This window comes from Daucus carota, chromosome 6 (assembly GCF_001625215.2).
Source record: "Daucus carota subsp. sativus chromosome 6, DH1 v3.0, whole genome shotgun sequence".
Classification (NCBI taxonomy): domain Eukaryota; kingdom Viridiplantae; phylum Streptophyta; class Magnoliopsida; order Apiales; family Apiaceae; genus Daucus; species Daucus carota.
Genome location: NC_030386.2, coordinates 30,597,048 through 30,617,843, shown reverse-complemented (window position 1 = coordinate 30,617,843; position 20,796 = coordinate 30,597,048). Strand labels below are relative to the sequence as shown.

Here is a 20,796-nt window from a genome sequence, read left to right as displayed (position 1 = left end):
TGCGTACGTGTGTGTGTTTTGGTTTTTTTTTTTGTCACATTCTTTTTTAGTTTATTTAGTTTTATAGTAATAGGTTTAAATTTCATTAATTCTTAAATTTTAAAAATTCGATAATAAAATTGTTTTATATGATTTTTGGAAATTATTTTTGTTAAGTATTATTATGTAACTAATTAATAAATTGTAAACTAGTAAATATTTTTTTAAGTAAAATTGTAAACTAATAAATTGTAAACGCAAGGTAATTAATTTCTAATTCAAAATCAAATTAAAACAAAATAAAATTAAATCTAAAAACTAAAACGGAAAAAACAACTAAATTTAAAAACTAAAACAAAATAAAATTAACAAAATTTAAAAACTTAAAGAAAATAATATTAACAAGATAATAGTACAGCTACACAGCATAACAGTATGACAGTAACACAGGTGACCGTTGTGCGAGCCGGTTCCGCGGTTTCACGGTTCGAACGAGCCGGTTCCGCACGGTTCCAACGGTTCCGGACCGGTTTCGGTTCGGTTCCACCAAATTCTAACCCGTATTCGTCCCGTGTGGAGCAACGGGTCGTGCCGGTTTCGAACCAGCCCGCATTGACACGATTCTTGGCGGTTCCAAACGCGGTTCGGGGCGTGCCGGTTCAACCGGTTCGGCCCGTATGACCACCTCTACTCGGGACCCGTTGTACATATAGATGTTGACCAATATATAATTGTGTACATATCTTCCAGAAAATGGATAAGCAAAAAGTCGTTTAAACCAAGGAAGCCATTAAAATGGAGTAACACATTAAAGTTGATGTGTATGGTAATATAGTGAAATGAGATGAGGCTGCGATCATTATGTCTTGGTGGCCAATTGGTGCCTAAAGCTATCTAGCCATGACACATTTATTTGATTCATTATATGGTCTGTTCCGGGAATAATATGTGTACTGCACTGCTCAAGTTGACGGGATGAGAATAATTTATCAAATAATTATAATTAGATTAGATTTCCTAGTTTTAATCTAATTTATAAAAAGATTAATTTGTCATTTAATTCAATTTGAAGTACTTCGAATTGGATTGTTTCGATCAAATTGGTTAGATATATTTCTAAACAAATCTTGAACTTGCAACCAGAAGTTCAAAGTAAATTAAACATATTTAAATAAAAATACAATCGTTCTTATCAAATAAATCCTAAATATTCAAGAAGAGGATAACTAAAAAATAATACTGAAATTGTAATGTGAATATGTTGGAGACAACAACAATTTCTCTTTAAATATAAATTATAAAATCTTCATCTAAACGCATTGAGGAATTGTTTCATTTGCAAAATGACGTGGGATCCAGTAATTTAAGTTTGAGATATATCATATGTTCTGTATGCTAGAATAAATATATTTGATTTATAAATATAATTCATTAATTTTAATTAATTTAAAATATTATTAACATAATTATTATAACATATTCTTACATTATTAATAATTTTTTATACCAAATATTTACAAATAAATTGTCTTCAATGGAGACAGAAATATTAAAAATAAAATCGATTGTCATGTCTTGTATTGAGGGGTGTAAATGAGTCGAGCCGAGCCGAACTCTAGAGTGTTCGTGTGTGCTCGTGTATCGTTTGTTAAAAAATTAGCGAACTCGAACTCGAGCTCGAGCTTGGAGCGAGCCAAAAATACTGTTTGAGAATCGACTCATTAAGGAATAACTCTGTTCACGAACGGCTCGCGAACTGCTCACGAACATGTCTCACGAGCTATCTCACGAGTTTTTGCTCACGAACCGCTCATTAACTTACGCTCACGAACATGTCTCACAAATTTTTGCTTACCAGCCGCTCATTAATTTTTTTTCACAAGCTTGTTTAATAAACTTTGCTAACGAGCTAGTTTATGCTCATAAATTTATTTACGAGCTTGTTTGTTATTTAATTTAATTAAAAAAATTAAAATTCTAACAATATATTAATTTATACTCTAAGGAATCATAAATTCATAATAAATTATCCATTAATAAAACTCCCACATCGACGAGCCAGGTTCACGAACTCATAATTCGAACTTGTTCGCGAACTATTGAGTCGAACTCTACTGTGCTCAAGTTCAACTCGTTTATAAAACGAACCTTAAAATTGTGCTCAAGATCGACTCGTTTATGAATCGAATCGAGGTCAAACTGAGCTTTTTTCGAACCGAACACCAAGCGGTTATCGAGCGTATCGACTCATTTACCGCCCCTACTTGTATTATACCCACCTTGATATTAAAAGTTTATATCTTAGAGAATTTGATATAAAGATATCGATTTCCAATTTTGTTTTCTCCAAATAAACTATAAATAAATTTAAAATGAATCATACTCATACCTCTCCATGAACCATGAACAATGGGAGTGTTTGTTCTAAAGAAGCCGAAACTATTTTTGACTTCTGCTTTTTTTGCCCCATTTGTGTAAAGAAGTAGAAACACTTTTAAGAAGTTGAAAATACTAGCTTTTCTCTCACAGCTTCTGCTTCTTTTCTAAACACTTTATTAACTTATTTATTTCTCACTTCTACTCTACTTCTTTATTATAAGTCAGAAATAATTTCTTTTAAGCTAACTCAAACGGCCCCAATACACCGTAAGAATCCTTTGGAAGTCCCGTATATATACATGGATGCAAAGGAATCATACAATCATACTCTGAAATGGAGGACAGACAGGCATGATCTAGTGAGCAATTTAATTAGTACAGACACATGCAGAGAGAAAAGAGGGGATTAACTAGTACTCCAAGCATTTGCATGTTAGGATGGGAATGGTTTTGTGACTAATCATTATAATTGTCCTTCCTAAGTACATTGGTTTAAAACATGCAAGAGAAGTGATGGATTGGAGAGCACAAAGAATAAAAGTTAGGAGTCAAGTGAGAGAGAGAGCGGTGGAGGGACATATGCCCTCCATGTGAGACTGATTTGGGGACAAAGCAAAGCCAAGGTGGGGGCTTACTAGCACCTCACATGGGAAGGTAGACATATATATGATTCTATCACTCTCGATCCCCCCTTCCCTTTCCTTCACAGCTCATCAACCTTCCCCAGTCCCCTCCCTAATTGCACCCTCTAAATCTTTATCTTCATCTCCCACGATTCTTTCCTCTCGCACTCACATGCTGACATATATGCACCAAAAAAGCTCCGTTGATCACAAAGTCGAGATATTATGACCAAAAATTGGATAAAAAGAATGAAGAAAATAAGTTAATGAAATCATGGAAACATCTTTCTCTACTATCCATTATAAATTTTTATGTCAGGGTGAGCACAGATGTTTAGAAATTTATCAATTTTGAAACAAAAACTCGACAATGATATAGTAGGATGGATGGAGTATTATTTTCTTACTCACCTCATAAGGTATCTGTATAATATAAAACTCTTAACTAAAAACAATTAATATACAATATATATAAATATTTGTAAGGATTAAGTTAAAAAAAAACTATCTCTAATGATTTGCCTATAATTTTAGTGCTATATTTATTGAGAAAATGTTGAGGTATCAATTAAAAAAAAGGTACAAAAATCGCATATCATATTTTTTATTAATTATAACTTAAATATAATAATAAGTCCCTCATATTTACATTAATTTTCCCAATTAAATTATTACAAATGCCACGTCATTGATGTCAAGTCATTAGTAATAGATTATGTACCCAGTTTGATGTAACATTAACTTATATTAAGTATATTATTATAATAACATAAAATAAGAGAAATATTTTATTTCAAAATATAATTTACCAATATAATAATATCAAAACATAATATCATGTACATTTATCAACTTTTAAATAATTAATATTAATATTTCTAATCGTTTTCTACTCAGAGCATGTATAGATAATATTAGTGGACGGGAGACTTTAATATAGAAAAAAATAAAAGGCGGGGTCACAGCAGCACGTGGGTGGTTCATTCCACCAGTAATATGAAGAGAACTAAACTGAAAACCTAACCCCTCTCCCCTCCCCGCCCTGCCCTTTTGTGAAACCGTTAAGTCTTTTCCTCCTACAGCTGTTGCTAGCTGTCCTAATCCCTCCCCCATGTGACCCCACCTTCCTCCCTTATTTAGAAACTCTCTCACTTCTCTCATCTAAACAGAATCTAAATATTCTTTTTCTTATTTTGAAAAAAATAAAATTCTTTTTCTATTTACTCATTTATCTTTCAATATATTTTGTAGATTTTTGAATGAAAGAACTACAAAAATCCTATGAAAAAGAAAAATAGTCACATACAAATGCCAATGACTACTTGAAACAAAGTTTTACTTTTCAAGATGCATATATGCAAGAATTTTGCAATTTAACTATAATTTTCACGCACCGCTTTCGGTCAATGTGAGGATGCTTTTCAAAATTTTAAATATTAATTTTAAGTTTCAATAATTTATAATTTTATAACAAACTCAAAATACGTCATAATTTAAAATATTTTTAACTTAACTGATAAAATTATTTTAAATTATAAATTATTTTAAACTCATCCAAGAAGCTACTTCAAGTTACTCCCGGTATCAATATATCTATATTGTAGGTAGTGGTAGTTATTTAAACATACAAGTAATTACATATTTGTGCTAATGAAAAAATTTAAAAAGACAGAAGGGTCACAGTAAGATCCCATTGCAAGCTACAACTAATAAAGCTATTAATTTATTACCATGTTCCATGTTACACTTTCATTTATAAAGACATCCACCCCATGAATCTCAACATTTGCTAAACATTTCTAGTTTGCTTTTCAGTTACGAGCTCAACTCTAAATTTAGTTGGTCGTTGCAAAAATCTCTCCTCTCTATATCTTCTCAATCTCGCTCCTAAATTTCGGTTGTGTGGGTTTTCTGCATGGCGCAATTACCGCCCAAAGCGCCCACCATGACCCACCACAACTGGCCCACCGCATTCCCTAATTACCACCACATGATGCCACCTTCCGCCGCACAGCCGCCTTATTGGGTCGACGAGTTCCTCGATTTCTCGTCCTCTCGGAGAAACTCGCACCGCCGTTCCGTCAGCGATCCTATCGCATTCGCCGAAGTTCAATACGGGGATGATTGCAGTAATGGTGGTAATGCTAATATTGGGTTTGATCGGTTGGATGATGAGCAGCTTTGTAACATGTTTTCCGATGAGGTTCCGCCGACGGTGCCGTCGACGTCGAATCCGTCGACGTCGTCGGATCATAATAGTGAGAATGAGCAGGAGAAGGCGGGTCTGATGACTCCTCAGATGCCGAAGAAAGAGCCTGCGGAGGTGGACAGCGAATGCGAGCCGGAGATGATTCGGGGGCAGACATTTTCGGCCGGTAAAGATGACGGCGATACAGTCATCGTGGATCCGAAGAGAGTCAAACGGTACGCAATTCTTTCGTTTATCATACAATGTGTTTACGAATATATCCAATTTAATCAATCGGATACTTTCGAAATTGTGTTGAATTTTGATTAGTTGTTACAATATGCATGGTATAAAACAGAATTCTGGCAAATCGGCAATCGGCGCAGAGATCTCGGGTGAGAAAGCTACAATACATATCAGAGCTGGAACGGAGCGTCACCTCGTTACAGGTACATTATACCCTCCGAATGATTTATTTAATCAAAATTTAATTTAATTTTCATGGTTAAGTTAGTTTCGTAGCCTGCATGCATGCTTAATTCTCATATATTATATAATAATAATATTGCAGACAGAGGTATCTGCATTGTCACCGAGAGTTGCATTTCTAGACCATCAAAGATTGATTCTCAACGTGGACAACAGCGCTCTTAAGCAACGCATTGCAGCTTTGGCTCAAGACAAGCTCTTCAAAGATGGTAAGCTTTTGCTTCTTCACTTTGCAATTGCATGCATGTCTTAGGTTGTTTGTGTTATGTACAATATTGGAGTCGTACAATTATTGTCATTCGTCATTTTTCAATTTACGAGTTTGAGTCTTAAAATTTTAATGAGGTGTGGATCCAGTAATGTGTATGAATTGACTGACCATAAGAGCGTTGTACATTGCGTACAGTGTGTGAATCTGAAAATTTTGGCATATTTGCATACTATTAAATTCGAGTTATTCGAGTAGTTGATGGTGTGAATAAATTTAAAAATGGCAGCGCATCAAGAAGCATTGAAGAAGGAGATAGAGAGGTTAAGGAGAGTGTATCAAGATCAGAGTCTGAAGAAGATGGACCAGGACGGCAGCGTCGTGCCACCGCCGGAAGCGGCGGCGGCGGCGGCCACCAACGACCATGAACGGGAACAATAATGAGCAGGGAAGGACAGGATGTGAGATGAATCTATCTACTCTATCTATCTAATCTTTAGATGTGTGTGATTGACGTTGTGGTACACTTTGTGTTGCTTAACCTGCGCACTCACGTGATGTGTTCTTTCGTTCTCGTCAAGTGGTCCCCACCATCTGACAAGCTCATGGAGCTTGAGTGCGTGACAGTGACGCGTGGACTGTTGGAATGGGATGGGTATTTAAGTATTTAACCAATAACCTTTTTTATTTAATTCTATTCTTATTCTTAATTATTATTTGTTAGTACATTTTTTATCAGGGAAATTGGGGTCTTTGCATTAGTATTTGACTACCCTCCATCTAATTATGATTTTAAATCTTTATTTGGGGGGTTTTAAGTTGTTAAATTGAATTGAATTGAATTAGATTGTAGGGGGAACAAAAGATGGTGGGGGTATATTGTTCATGTGGGAGTGTGGGCTTGTGGTTTCTGTGAAATGTATGTATATTTTTACACTATGTATGGGGTAGGGGCGTAGGGTACCCTTGAAGATAATGCTAACGTTTGATGCCATTCCTCATTTTGCTTTGCTTTTGCGTGTTGGGGGTCACTGTTGGAGGGTTGTATGACTTTAATTATTTTCTTGCTTTGTAATCGAAAAAAAGAACAAGTTGTTGAATACAAAGTTGTTGTGTTTAGTTTCTTTCTTTGTAATTGTGGATATAATTAACAATTTTTTCTTCTTATAACACTGAGGTCAATTTTTAGAGTCAGCATCACGATTACAGTAATAATTTTCACCCATAAAATAAGTAGGAAAATGCATATTATATTTACACACGGGTCGTGAAAATGTATACTCATTAATTTGAAAATTTTGAATCTGAATTCAAAAAATCAAATTCGAAAAATTTGAAACGGGATCGAAATATTTCGGTATAGATCGGATCTGATAATATTGTATCCTGTTTGTGAGGGAAAAACGGTGGCACATTTGAAAGTTCCAACTTCCAACAACAAAAGAAAACAGCTGTCAAGGAAAAAGAAAAAAGCCCAAATGGCTAGGCTAAGCTAATCAAAAAGGCCACAACGCCAGATGTATAAACTTCAGCCCAACGACCCAACTTACTGGACTACCCAACTTATTGGGATACGGACATGCTACAATGGACTCGTTTTAGGGAAGTTTTTAAGTTTGTCCTTTATTCCCTATATAAATACAATTATGTAATTTGCACCTCTTTGATTCAGGATAAATAAATTTAATACTCATTATTTTTATGATAAATAACTTACATCCCTTAATAATTTATTATATTTTCAACCACTTATGTTATGTTTGAACATCTAAGTAATTTATGATCATGTAAGATTATGACGTTTATAATATATTTAGTCAAAAAGTATAAGAAATATAAAAAATATTCATAATTGACTAAGTGTAATGATCAAAACATGACGGAAAAGTGTTTAAAACATCCGTTGTGTGATGGATTTTGAAGTCAAGAGATGCAAAATATTTTTCGTAAATTTTTTCGGTGTAAATTATATTTAAATAAAATTGAAAGGATGAAAAATTCATGTAACTCCGATACTCCCTCCGTCTCTCCCATTTCTTATCGAATTGGGCACGAAGGTTAAGAAATATGCATAAAGTAGTGGAAATGAGAAAGAAAAGTGGGTGAACTGGTGGGACCCATTGATTTTTAATATATAAAAAGAAGATAGTGGAGTAAAAGTAGTGTGAAAAAGAAAGAAAAGTGGAAAAGTGGTAGGATCCATTTACTATTTTTGGTAAATTTTTAAATGTAAAAAATTGGGTGGAACACGAAAAAAAGAAAGTGTAAAGAAATGGGCGGGAGAGAAACTGTGCACCAGTTATGGGTCGCTTGAAAAATGAAAACTGAAAAGTATCAAAATCTTCCCTTAAACACGTGTTCAATTTTGTGAGTCTAGTCGTCTGCACTCTGCAGTAGTTATGTTCTGCCCAATTCTGCACTTAAGTGCCCAAATGAGGAACTTTTTCGCCAAATACTTCCTCCATTTTATTGTACTACCCGTACGGCATTTCTAATTTTCGAAATAACAAACATCTTCTCATACCTTGGCTCTTCTTGATTGGTAGCAAGTTCACGTAATATATACTTTTCAACTAATCCATTTCTCCTTTTAAGTTGAAACTTCTTTGCAATTTGGTTAGATAACTTGTTATATATAAATCGAACTTTCATATCTTCTCTTAGAATAATGCAACCATGCAGAGCCCCACTTGAGGCGGCTATTACATTTCATGATTACATCTCGTATAATAAAACCAAAAAGATTACGAGATACTACATGAAAGCAGGTAGAAATGAAGCACAGGTACATGAAAGCAAGTAATCATGAACAAGATAACTAATGACAACTAGGTTGCTTGTTAATTGGTGTCCAAGAACCAGAGTAAAGACATACTACATAATAGAGGCGTCCCACGTTTCTTTAATTAAGGTCAAAATATTAAACTAATTGTTCCAACTTGTAAGTATCCTTAGACTTGTCTAATTGTCTATCCATTGCCAAGTAGTTCAATATTAGGTTAATCTTTTGATCATGAGTCCTGACCTACTTCAAAATTGAGACCACTGTGGATTATCAGACTATTTAAAACCCTTGCAACCTACTCTTCATATTATCCTATGTATCTTAATTTTCCATCATAATCTTGATCAGGACAACTAGATGGGATTGCTTACTGCAAAAACTGCCTGTTTTGTGTTCATTTTGGTGTCGTCGATAGCTGTGATCCAGGTCGCAGGCAGGACTTTACGCGATGGCTCTTCTGAATTGTTTTCGGATGGTGTGGCTCATCAAGCTAATGATACCATCTCATCTCATTTAGTTTTCAGAGGAATGGTTGGTGAGTCTACAGAGAATTGTGAGCATATGTATGGTTTCTTGCCTTGTGCAGATAGTCTTTTAGGCCATTTGTTCCTTATTTTGGTTTATGAATATCTGCTGTTCAATGGAGACTCCTATGTGGCGTCAGGGGGTGAAAGGATTTTTAAAATTCTTGGTCCTGGTGTGTTCGGTGCTAGTGCATTCCAAATCATTTGTGCTCTTCCAGAGTCTTTGATACTTCTCGGCAAGTTCTCTTACTCTGCCTCTATCTATCCGTCATTTCAACTTAGTTTTGCTAATGATCTTTCATTTTTTTAGATACGATTTTAGTTCCATTCATAAATTTGTTGGAAGAAGTTAGTTTTGGAAACCAAGTGTTTGGCCTTTTTTAGATTTTTGATGAGTTGGTTATTTGACACGAATCCTATTTACAATGCTGGCTTTTTGTCTGCAGCATCTGGACTCCTGAGTGATAACGAGAAAGCGCAAGACTATGCCTCTACTGGACTCGGGTTGCTGGCCGGGACAACTATATTTCTTCTTACAGTAGTTTGGGGAACTTGCATTATAGTTGGCAGTACTCAGAGTACTTCCGGTTTGAACTCTGATCCTTCAAATAGTTCAAGTTCGAGCCAATCTAAAATCAAGACGCTCATATCCAAAACAAATGGTTCGCTTTCTTTTCTCTTTAAAATTTATACATTCTTCTTGAAAATTTTGATTTCTTATAACAAATTTAACTTATGTTGCTCTGATGTCATAAATTTTCGTTTAACTAATTTGCTCATATCACTTGATTACAGAATTTTGTGTAACAACCGATGAAGAGACAAGTTACACTGCAAGAATTATGGTTCTTTCAGTGATACCATTTCTCGTCATTTTAATCCCGGAAATTTTTCAAATATCTTACGCTAGGGAACATATTATCATTTTCATCGCTCTTATAGTTTCTGCCATATTCCTGCTGTCATACTTCTTCTACCAGGTACCCCTCGTAACACCCATTCTCAATTTTGTAGTTACAGTTTAACCTTGATAAATGAATAATACCCTTGGTTCCAGAAAACATTTTTTATTTACAATGTATTTACATTCCCTGTTAAATTATGCAGATGTTTGAGCCTTGGATCCAGGATAGGCAATTAGAGTATGTGAAACACGAACGTTTAGTTGTAGATATACTAAAGCATGTCCAGCAACACACGGTTGGCAAACTCATCAACGAAGACGGGGCTCCAAATGAATCTGCTATAAGGAGGTCGTCTCTCCTTGCATACCCTACTTTTTTTTATGAATAGATGTAATAGTAAGTTAGTAACAAAACAATCTGTTTATGTTATACTGCAGCCTATTTTCAGAGGTAGACCAGGATCGCAATAACTTTATATCGTTTGATGAACTGAAGGAGCTTCTGCACGAAATTCAGTTTAAGAATACTAATTGGGACAAGGATAAAAAAATTGCAGAGGTGATGAAAGAATTTGATCTCAATGGGGACCAGAATGTAACTATAGATGAGTTTGTCAAAGTATTCTCAAAATGGCTTGATGATACAAAGAGTACCATGGATAAACGCTATCACTCAGTTAATTCAATGAAAGATCTTTACCAGGTACTTTGCTAGAAAAGAAGAGTCTGTGTATCCAGTTTTTGTCACTTATCTATGAATTTTTCAACAAAATATTTACTAGTTTCGGGTTAATTTTTCTTCAACACAGATTCTCCATCCATGGATTCAGAACCGGAAAAAAGAACATGAAATGAAGAAGGCACTTGTATCGGAAATTGTAGGACATGTTCAAAGCTCGGCACTAGGGAGCCTTTACACAGAAAATGGAAAGCCGGATATATATGCTATTAAAAGGTGAGGCACCTATAATTGCATTGATCTTCTATCTTCAGTCAGAGCACCTATAACGGTGTTGATAAATTGGCTCTTCAATTACAGATTATTTGAAAATATGGATTTGGACAAAGACAACAGTCTTTCACAAGAGGAGTTAAAAAAATTGATAGTGCAAGTAAATTTCGGTAAGATACCATGGGATGCAGATGAGATAGTGGGGAAAATGATGGAACAACTAGATGTAAACGGGGATCAATTCATCAATGAGGACGAATTTATCTCTGGTTTTTTGAAATGGCTCCGTTGCCTAGACAATGGATCTCCGATGCCTAGTCCATCAAATTATGGTCCAGGCAATATATCTCCGATGCCTAGTCCATCCAATTACGGTCCAGGCAATATATATCAAGTATGCAAGGATGTCATTCTAAACTATATTTTGATATGTACATATATAATATATTACCATCTGGAACATTGAATCGATTCCTGTGTTTGCAGAAAAAACCGGCAGAACCTGCATTGGTAAAGAAGAAAGCCGCAAAGACTTCTATATGGGAGTGGACGAAAGCTATTACTCTTCTAGTGGTTGGAATAGTCATGTTAGCACTGCTAGCCGAACCCCTGATAGAAAGTGTCCACAGCTTATCTACATCAGCCAATATACCCCCATTCTTTGTTGCCTTTGTTTTAGTTCCATTGGCAACAAATGCCAGAGTTGCGATCTCAGCTATCAAATCCGCGAGTAGGAAGAAAGCAAGAACTACCTCTTTGACATTATCCGAGGTTCGTTCATTCATTCTAACCAAACACAAATTACCTAAATAAAAAAAAGAAGAAATCGGTGCGAATGTTGTGCTAACAATTTAATTTGGTTTATGCAGATATACGGAGGAGTATTCATGAACAATGTTCTTGGATTTTCAGTACTTTTGGCTATAGTATATTTTTATAATTTGTCGTGGCATTTCTCAGCTCAATTGTTTATCGTTCTTATTGTGAGTGCGGTGACAGGCTTCACTGCAAGTTTCAACAACAGTTTTCCAGTCTGGAAATCATTTGTGGCATACCTGCTCTACCCTCTGTCAATGCTACTTGTTTATGCCTTGCATAATTGAAAAAGGAAAAAAGGATAGTTGTGACAGATAAAAGAAATGCAGCTCATTTGTATTGTTTCACTGTCTGTAAAGCATGTTAGTTAGTGATATATAAATTGTTTTTTTTTTTCCTCCCGTTGTCTGCCTTTATTTTATTCATTCTGGAAAAATCTGGTTGTTATAGCCAAATTTGGCTAGGTCTTTGTTGGGCCAGGTATGTAATTAGTTTAACTAAGTAAGACATGAATTGGGCTAAGAGTCCTATATAAAGGAAGGACGCGTCCTCCTGCTTATAAAGTGAGGACGCGACCGACCCTTGAAGAGACTAGTCTGAACGGAAGGGCGCAGCCCTCCGTGATGTGACTGATCCGCCGATGTTGCGTATCTTAATGAAGAGGACGCGTCCTCCGCGTCGGAAGGAGGGATGCGTCCTCCAGGTCACACGTGTCCCATGAAGAGGACGCGTCCTCCTGCTTATAAAGGGAGGATGCGATCGACCTTTGGTGTTGCGTGAAGAGGACGCGTCCTCCTGCTTATAAAGGGAGGATGTGACCGACCATTGGTGTTGCGTGAAGAGGACGCGTCCTCCGAGTCACAAGGAGGGACGCCTTACTTGAGAGTATTGATGGAGAGACGCGACCGACCTCCGTCCACCCACGTCGTGTAATCTATGGAGGAGGGCGCGCCCTCTTCGGAGGTGACCGAGGGGCGCGTCCCTTGTAAGAAGTTGACCATGAGATGAAGACCAAGGGCGTGCCTTTAACGGGGTGTCCTCGCCTCCCCGGGGGCGCGACCTCATGTTAAAGAAGGATCTGTCTGATGTGTTGTTGGAGTGGTCGATGGGACGAGACGGCGAAGGCAAGGGCGCGCCCTCAGGGGTCGCTCCCACATGTAAACACATATTGTAAGAAGGCTCTTCCTATTGGAGAGCGTACATTCGCTGAGACAACCCTTCCGAGGGAGACGAAGACCGCCCCTCCGGGGATAGGAAGACCTACCCCTCCGGGGGATATGACGACCTCTCCGGGGGATACGACGACTCTTCCGAGGTGTTGTAGCCATTTTTGTACACCATGTAGAGGGGAGGACGCGCCCTCCTCCGGACATAACCCGGGGAGTGCGGTCTCTTGTCTAGTAAACAGGAATGAAGACGGGAATTGGGAAGGACACGTCCTCCCTATCAGGGCGCGTCCTTTGACTCAGAAGAGGCATAGTTATGAAATACATGATGAGAGAGAGAGGATGAGTGAGTCTCCGTGACGACCCTTCCGAGGGATATGAAGACTAGTTACCAAGCTCATTTGGTAGTTATCAGGCTCATCTGATAGTTCCTGGGCTCATTCGGGCATGATCTACAATCCTCAATCCTGCTATCTGCCGAGTTAACCCTCGTGTGGGGGCTTGAGGTGATCATGGCTCTTGAAGGCCCTCCGGGGTAACACGAAGGCCGGTCATATGTCTGGATCCTGTATTCTGGTGAGTTAGCCCTCATCGGGGGATTGAGACGATCGTGTAATTTGGCTCCTTGTCTACCTTGTTTGAAGATGAAGACCTCACCGAGAGGTGAGGACGTGTCTCTGCACCTCGAGGGGTTAGTCATGGCTCCCCCAGATAACTTCTCCATAAGAGTAGTGGTAGATAAAAACTTGATGTGTTAAATTATAACTAACCGCAAGCGCACGGTGTCTGTTGTAGTGCAGACTGGCAAATGCGGGTCGTATCCTCAAGGAGACAGATGCTATCAATTCTATTCAGTTATACTCAATTGTTTCCGAATCAAAACGATTATCAAAGATATTTTAACTAACTAACTAAAACAATTAAATTACACTAACTAAAAAGATACTAAAATAATATGTTAAAAGTCTAGGGCAATCAGGTCCACCATGCTCACACAATGACTGGCTCTAAGCTAAAGCAATTAAAGTGGTCAAATAACAAGAGTATGTTAATCTCTCTCAAGTATCAACACTCTCGAAACATGATTACACGTATAATCACTTTTAGTAATTCGATTAATCAGGTAATTAAAGCAAGGTTAATCTCTCTCGAGTATTAACGCTTTCAGAAATCCAATGATGCTCTCGCACTCAAATTCAATTATGCTAATTGTATGTGTGCCTCTAGTAGTATATCTCTCGATTATACTCCTATTCGCATAGAATCAATTCATGATATCGGCCGATTACACAAATCAATATTAAAACATATCAATTAGAATTACCACAATCAAATCAAATCACTATGAAAATCATGCCAACATCATAGTACAAACATGGCTTCCCCTTAAGCCCTAGAACACACTATTCGATAATAATTAAACAAGTAAAATAACTAAGACAATCAAAAGACATAATTAAACTAATAAGAAGAAAAGAGATTTAGATGATAAAACCTTGAACCTTTAATGTTGTCACATCAAGAAAAGTCATGGTCTCCTCCTTCTCTCCTAACCCTCCTTCTAATCTAATATTCTACAATGATAAAAACTAATCCTCTATCTCTAATAATATATGTCTTTTAATATTTAAAACTAATATACAAATAGAAATCCAAAATCAAGTAGGATTTAGTCTCAAAATTCGCAGCTTTCTGTTCTGTCCAGTTTTCGGGCTTTTCCAGTTGGACTTTGCATCTTGGACCACTTCTGAATTAAAGAAAATATCAAGGGCTTCGCGTGGGCTGTAAGATCGTCCAATTCTGACACCCGGAACTCAAGATATGGCCCAAACAGTGTAGAAATCGGGTAGAACCCAATAAATCCGAATTTTAATAAAATTTAGCTACAAAATAGCTATTTTATCTTCAAATCCTTCTCAACTTGGAATTCTTTATTCCCTACAATAAAACATGAAAATATATTAAATAAATATCCAAATCAGTGCAAAATATAATTAAATATGAGAATAAAATCATATAGAATATATATAAAAATATATTCTATCAAACATCCCCACACTAAGCTTTTGCACGTCCTCGGGCAAATAAGCGAAATAAAATCTAAGTCCTAACTAACTAACATCATTTTCGTAGATGACACGATTGCATTGAGCATATGCAATAAGCCGTTAAACCCCTAGGCAGCCCTAGTAGGACGAGTTTTGTCTCGTGAGGGTTTATAGTGAATCTACCCACAAAATTCATTATTTTCTACCAAGTCTTAACCATGCAACTACTATGAATGCAATCTAAATGAATAGACCTAAAAACAAATCATGAAAGCATCAACCTCGTCAATATATATCCTCAGAATATGCAACAATCAAGGCATTCATCTAGATCACATATTAGTCATACAACTCTTCCACTGCAAGTACGGAGTGCATCGTGTGTGCTCAACATGCTCTCTAGTGAAACAAAACAGAGACCAACAAACTTCAACAGAGTTTTAACCATGAATCGTTAATCAGAATAATGCTTAAACACTTCGTTACATTAGAGTCAACTACGGCTCAGGGTCACAAAGGAATTTCTATGCCTTTCTTATATTTTCTACTCTTTTTTTTTTTGATTTTTTTTTCACGCTCAGTCAAAGGTTGGGAAGCTTCTCAGGGTAAGTGAGTTACGACCACCATAAGACTTCGCTAGCTTATTTTTTTTTTCCTTTTTTTTTTCAAAGTCAAGTAATTCTCCAGTAACCAAAGGTTGTGAAAAGTCACCAAGAAAATTTATTTCTAGTACAATTGCACTTAATACCAGCACAAGTACATGGATCGTTCTTTTCACAATTTACCACCCGTTGATCTCAAAGGAGTACTCAATACTTTATTTGCAATATTCTTTTTTTTTTCTTTTTTTTTAAGAAAGGCATATACATCCTAAAGCCCCCCTAAACTTAAGATTTACATACTCTAAGCTCAAAAGGGAATAGTCAAAATTCTACGCCCGACTCATAACTAAGACTCAAGAATTAAGCTAGTCTAAGTCTTGTCTCTAGAGCATCAAATAGTGTAAATAAAATTTCCGCACAAGCAATTTCTAAGCATGCAAGACATCGCACATGATCAAGATTACTAGCCAAGAAATTATGCAATTAAGCTCATCACGAGAAATCAACTCGGTATTATATACTTTCATGAAATATGCAAGCTAAAAGAAATAAAAAAACTACTAAAAATGCATACAAAATTAAATAACTACATGCTCTAATTTAATGCAACTAACATGAATTTCCTAGGTTTAAGACATGGCAATATACAATTTTTTTTCTAATTATTCTATTTTTTTTTGAATTTTATAATATATAATTTTTTTTTCGATTTTTTTAATCATTGAGAAACCATCCCCACACTAAAGTGGTTCATTGTCCTCAATGAACAAATATGACATGAATATATAAATATATTAATATAAATATAAAATCTATACTATAATATAATAAGGCAACATAGGTATAATTGGTAGTCGTCCAAAATTTTGGTTTGGTCATTTTCATTTATAACTACAAATATGCAACAAGTAGAGTTCTATTCCCCTTACATCATTAAACAGTTTCATACTCTTCAAATTACAAACACTTTGTCATGTACTACGAGATAAAAACTCCACCATTCCTTTTTTAAATATAATTTAATTAGTTAAATTTTCAGGAGTGAATATAATCAGCCAATCAATATAATTTAATAAAATTTTAATTCATTAATACTAAAACACTAATAAAATAATATTAAAATTTAAATTATAAATAATAATATATAATTATATAGTCGCCCGTGCTTTGCACGGGTTTAAGGCTAGTATTAGTTAAAAAGAAAACTCCCCTAAAATCCCTTTGAGTTGTGAATTGGCTCTGCCTTCCGAAGCTTTATTTAAATGGATGCATCTCCTTGCCAAGTGTTGTCAATGGCACTGTGGTTTGGAGTTGGCTTTTAAAGTAAGCTTGGTAGATGTTCATGGTTCGAATCCCAGCTCTAACATATTCTTTTTGTTAGTAGAAAAGCTGCTCATAAACATCAGTTGCAACAATGGACAGCTTCAAGAGAAAAAATAACCACGTGCATCACTTGTCCATGAGTGAGAGTGAGATGGGCTGGCATGTGGATCATTGGCTTGGTGGACTTGGACCGACTCAGCAGTCTTAAAAGCTCCTGGATTGGACTTGGGAGAAAGATGGGCTTCAGCCCAGCCCAGGAATTGAGGAATTGATCACTTCACAAAAGTGAAGCGCGCACATGTATTTCGAGGACCAGAAGATCGCGGAGCCGTGGCTAGAGCACAGCGAGCCGCAGCTCTGTAGATCATCTCCTTAATTGCCAGTAGATATTGAGCCGCAGGTATGTAATACGGAGCTGTGGGTCTTAGTTCCCTTCATGTTTTTTTTTCTTCTTCTTTATCCACTGCCATAGCTATTACATATCTGAAAACACTTCACACAAATTCATCAAGGCATCTTATGGGAGTAAAAAAAATGAAAATAAATATTTTAAGCTCCTAAAAAAATACAAAAATATATTATATAAATAAACTAATAGAGACGTTGGGTTGCCTCCCAAGAAGCGCTCTTTTAGAGTCACTAGCTTGACCTTTTCAAACCACGTAGAAATAAACGTGGAGTGTCCACCTTCTCGAACAAAACCTCGCCACCACTAATAAATTCAAGAGAGTCAGTATTTGTTTTGATCCTGCAAAATATCTCCAAACAAGCATTAGTAAATTTAATTGTCACATTAAGAAGTAACAATTGATCAAAATATTTTATAGTTTTGGAGAATTTAGTGATAAAACAACGGTAGAATTCACATCCACAAAAAGATTGGACTCTCTTGACATTCACACGAGGCGGAGGCTCTGGTGGTGGTTTTTCTGAACTCCTCACTTTTGTAGGAGCTGGTTGAAATTCTTGGCTTCTCAAATCAATGAATAGTGAGTCAATTTTGCTATCACCTACTTCCGAAAATTGAAGTGTAAGAGCGTTTTGAAATGGATCATAGGACAAATTCTGAGAAATCTCATCTTGGACAATCATCATGTCAATATTAAAACATGTGCTCTCAAATATGGGAGCAGAGGTCCGAGTAAAAGCAAAGTTTTCCATATCAAATTGTTGATCCACCTTGATTAAGTTGATTCCTTTCGAGAATGGTAATTTAAGCACACAAGGCGGAGGAGAAACTGCTACCAACTCGATATTGCTTTCTTCACTTAGCTCATCATCACACACATGATCCACAACAGCAACATCTTCAATTTCATCAAAACTGGCACGATCATCCTCTTTATCAGTAGGCACATCATCAACACAGATCGAAAAATTATCACACTCTTCATCACTTGCAAGAATGATAGTTTTTAAATCATTTTCAATCTGGGTAGATAGAGGTAGAGAAGAATCAGGTTGCCATGTAGTAAAAGAACTAGCCAATTGTGCAATTTGAGCCTCCATCATCAGTTGTTCATCTCTTAATTCTTTAATCATCATGGTACTCTCTTCAATGCTTTTTTGGAAGTTCATAGTACCATCCTCAAAACTCTTGCTCATATTAATCAACATATCGCATACCTCATTCGTCTGATACGATGGCACATCTACATTGGTTAAAGGAACCTGTAGCTCTTGTTGTAGTTGAGAATATGTGTATTGTTGAAACTGGGATTGCTCATATTGAGGTTGATGATATTGTTGCTCAAACAGCTCATATTGTTGTAGTGGCGCCAAAAACTTGATGTGTTAAATTATAACTAACCGCAAGCGCACGGTGTCTGTTGTAGTGCAGACTGGCAAATGCGGGTCGTATCCTCAAGGAGACAGATGCTATCAATTCTATTCAGTTATACTCAATTGTTTCCGAATCAAAACGATTATCAAAGATATTTTAACTAACTAACTAAAACAATTAAATTACACTAACTAAAAAGATACTAAAATAATATGTTAAAAGTCTAGGGCAATCAGGTCCACCATGCTCACACAATGACTGGCTCTAAGCTAAAGCAATTAAAGTGGTCAAATAACAAGAGTATGTTAATCTCTCTCAAGTATCAACACTCTCGAAACATGATTACACGTATAATCACTTTTAGTAATTCGATTAATCAGGTAATTAAAGCAAGGTTAATCTCTCTCGAGTATTAACGCTTTCAGAAATCCAATGATGCTCTCGCACTCAAATTCAATTATGCTAATTGTATGTGTGCCTCTAGTAGTATATCTCTCGATTATACTCCTATTCGCATAGAATCAATTCATGATATCGGCCGATTACACAAATCAATATTAAAACATATCAATTAGAATTACCACAATCAAATCAAATCACTATGAAAATCATGCCAACATCATAGTACAAACATGGCTTCCCCTTAAGCCCTAGAACACACTATTCGATAATAATTAAACAAGTAAAATAACTAAGACAATCAAAAGACATAATTAAACTAATAAGAAGAAAAGAGATTTAGATGATAAAACCTTGAACCTTTAATGTTGTCACATCAAGAAAAGTCATGGTCTCCTCCTTCTCTCCTAACCCTCCTTCTAATCTAATATTCTACAATGATAAAAACTAATCCTCTATCTCTAATAATATATGTCTTTTAATATTTAAAACTAATATACAAATAGAAATCCAAAATCAAGTAGGATTTAGTCTCAAAATTCGCAGCTTTCTGTTCTGTCCAGTTTTCGGGCTTTTCCAGTTGGACTTTGCATCTTGGACCACTTCTGAATTAAAGAAAATATCAAGGGCTTCGCGTGGGCTGTAAGATCGTCCAATTCTGACACCCGGAACTCAAGATATGGCCCAAACAGTGTAGAAATCGGGTAGAACCCAATAAATCCGAATTTTAATAGAATTTAGCTACAAAATAGCTATTTTATCTTCAAATCCTTCTCAACTTGGAATTCTTTATTCCCTACAATAAAACATGAAAATATATTAAATAAATATCCAAATCAGTGCAAAATATAATTAAATATGAGAATAAAATCATATAGAATATATATAAAAATATATTCTATCAGATGCTATCTCTCGTAGTGGAGATATCGTTGAATCCGTGATCTATTTGGATTAGGAGTCTGAGGTAGTCATACTCAAGACTAATTCTAACAGGAGTAGGATTCTCCAAGATGGGCCTTCGGCCTATCTCCGACCTTATCGCCAAGAGGCCTAGTCCTGATCAAATTAGGACTCCTGGTTCAATAGAACTACGTATGGCTTGATCCCCTATAAATATAGGGGTACATAGGCACATTGGGGGATCATGAGCTGAGAGCACGTGAGACCAACTCAAAACCCTAATCTCAGCCACCCCCTAAAACAAACAACCACCACTCTCCGGCAACCAAAACCACCGTCACAGATCTTGATTCCGGCTATGAACCTCATCTTTGTTGATTACCAAATTCCTCTATCAACACTGGTAATATTTCTTTTTTTTTATACTCTCGAGAGTTTTGTGGTGACGAAAAGTTGAACGTGAGAATTTCGTCAATTCAAAATTGTGATATCTTAACTAGTATATTTCAACTGGTGCACCCTGTTATGTACCTTGATGTGCATATTTTTGAGAGTCCAGATCCTCTATCCCTTCTTTGTGTCTCCCTCTATGTCCCCTCTTTTTTATTGGTCAGTTTTTACCTATCACGTGATCTATAGTTGTTATTTATTCTATTTTAGATAGTTTCTCACCAGAGCTTATTAAACTTTTTCAGATCTATGGAAATATATCTTAATTATTTAAA

The 20,796-nt window shown here is 36.1% G+C and overlaps 2 protein-coding genes across 2 annotated transcripts; both read left to right on the top strand.

Moving 5' to 3' along the window:
* The first annotated feature begins 4,755 nt into the window (after nucleotides 1-4,755).
* LOC108225065 (basic leucine zipper 61) lies at nucleotides 4,756-6,990 on the top strand. The gene is made up of 4 exons (XM_017399874.2): nucleotides 4,756-5,405; nucleotides 5,528-5,618; nucleotides 5,741-5,867; nucleotides 6,156-6,990. Exons 1-4 carry the CDS (start codon nucleotides 4,897-4,899, stop codon nucleotides 6,305-6,307), a joined length of 879 nt encoding a protein of 292 aa, XP_017255363.1. The 5' UTR covers nucleotides 4,756-4,896; the 3' UTR covers nucleotides 6,308-6,990.
* A 1,851-nt stretch (nucleotides 6,991-8,841) lies between these two features.
* LOC108225264 (sodium/calcium exchanger NCL2) lies at nucleotides 8,842-12,245 on the top strand. Its single transcript, XM_017400093.2, has 9 exons — nucleotides 8,842-9,411; nucleotides 9,622-9,837; nucleotides 9,971-10,155; nucleotides 10,283-10,428; nucleotides 10,518-10,782; nucleotides 10,889-11,034; nucleotides 11,119-11,425; nucleotides 11,518-11,802; nucleotides 11,901-12,245. Exons 1-9 carry the CDS (start codon nucleotides 9,009-9,011, stop codon nucleotides 12,132-12,134), a joined length of 2,187 nt encoding a protein of 728 aa, XP_017255582.1. The 5' UTR covers nucleotides 8,842-9,008; the 3' UTR covers nucleotides 12,135-12,245.
* Nucleotides 12,246-20,796: the final 8,551 nt, after the last annotated feature.

Excerpts from the sequence above, each read along its gene's own strand:
- LOC108225065 (XM_017399874.2), top strand. The coding sequence starts at position 4,897 with ATGGCGCAATTACCGCCCAAAGCGCCCACCATGACCCACCACAACTGG. Across the intron at positions 5,619-5,740 it reads GGAGCGTCACCTCGTTACAG|ACAGAGGTATCTGCATTGTC; the intron begins GTACATTATACC and ends ATAATATTGCAG. Across the intron at positions 5,868-6,155 it reads AGACAAGCTCTTCAAAGATG|CGCATCAAGAAGCATTGAAG; the intron begins GTAAGCTTTTGC and ends TAAAAATGGCAG.
- LOC108225264 (XM_017400093.2), top strand. The coding sequence starts at position 9,009 with ATGGGATTGCTTACTGCAAAAACTGCCTGTTTTGTGTTCATTTTGGTG. Across the intron at positions 10,429-10,517 it reads AATGAATCTGCTATAAGGAG|CCTATTTTCAGAGGTAGACC; the intron begins GTCGTCTCTCCT and ends GTTATACTGCAG. Across the intron at positions 11,803-11,900 it reads CCTCTTTGACATTATCCGAG|ATATACGGAGGAGTATTCAT; the intron begins GTTCGTTCATTC and ends TGGTTTATGCAG.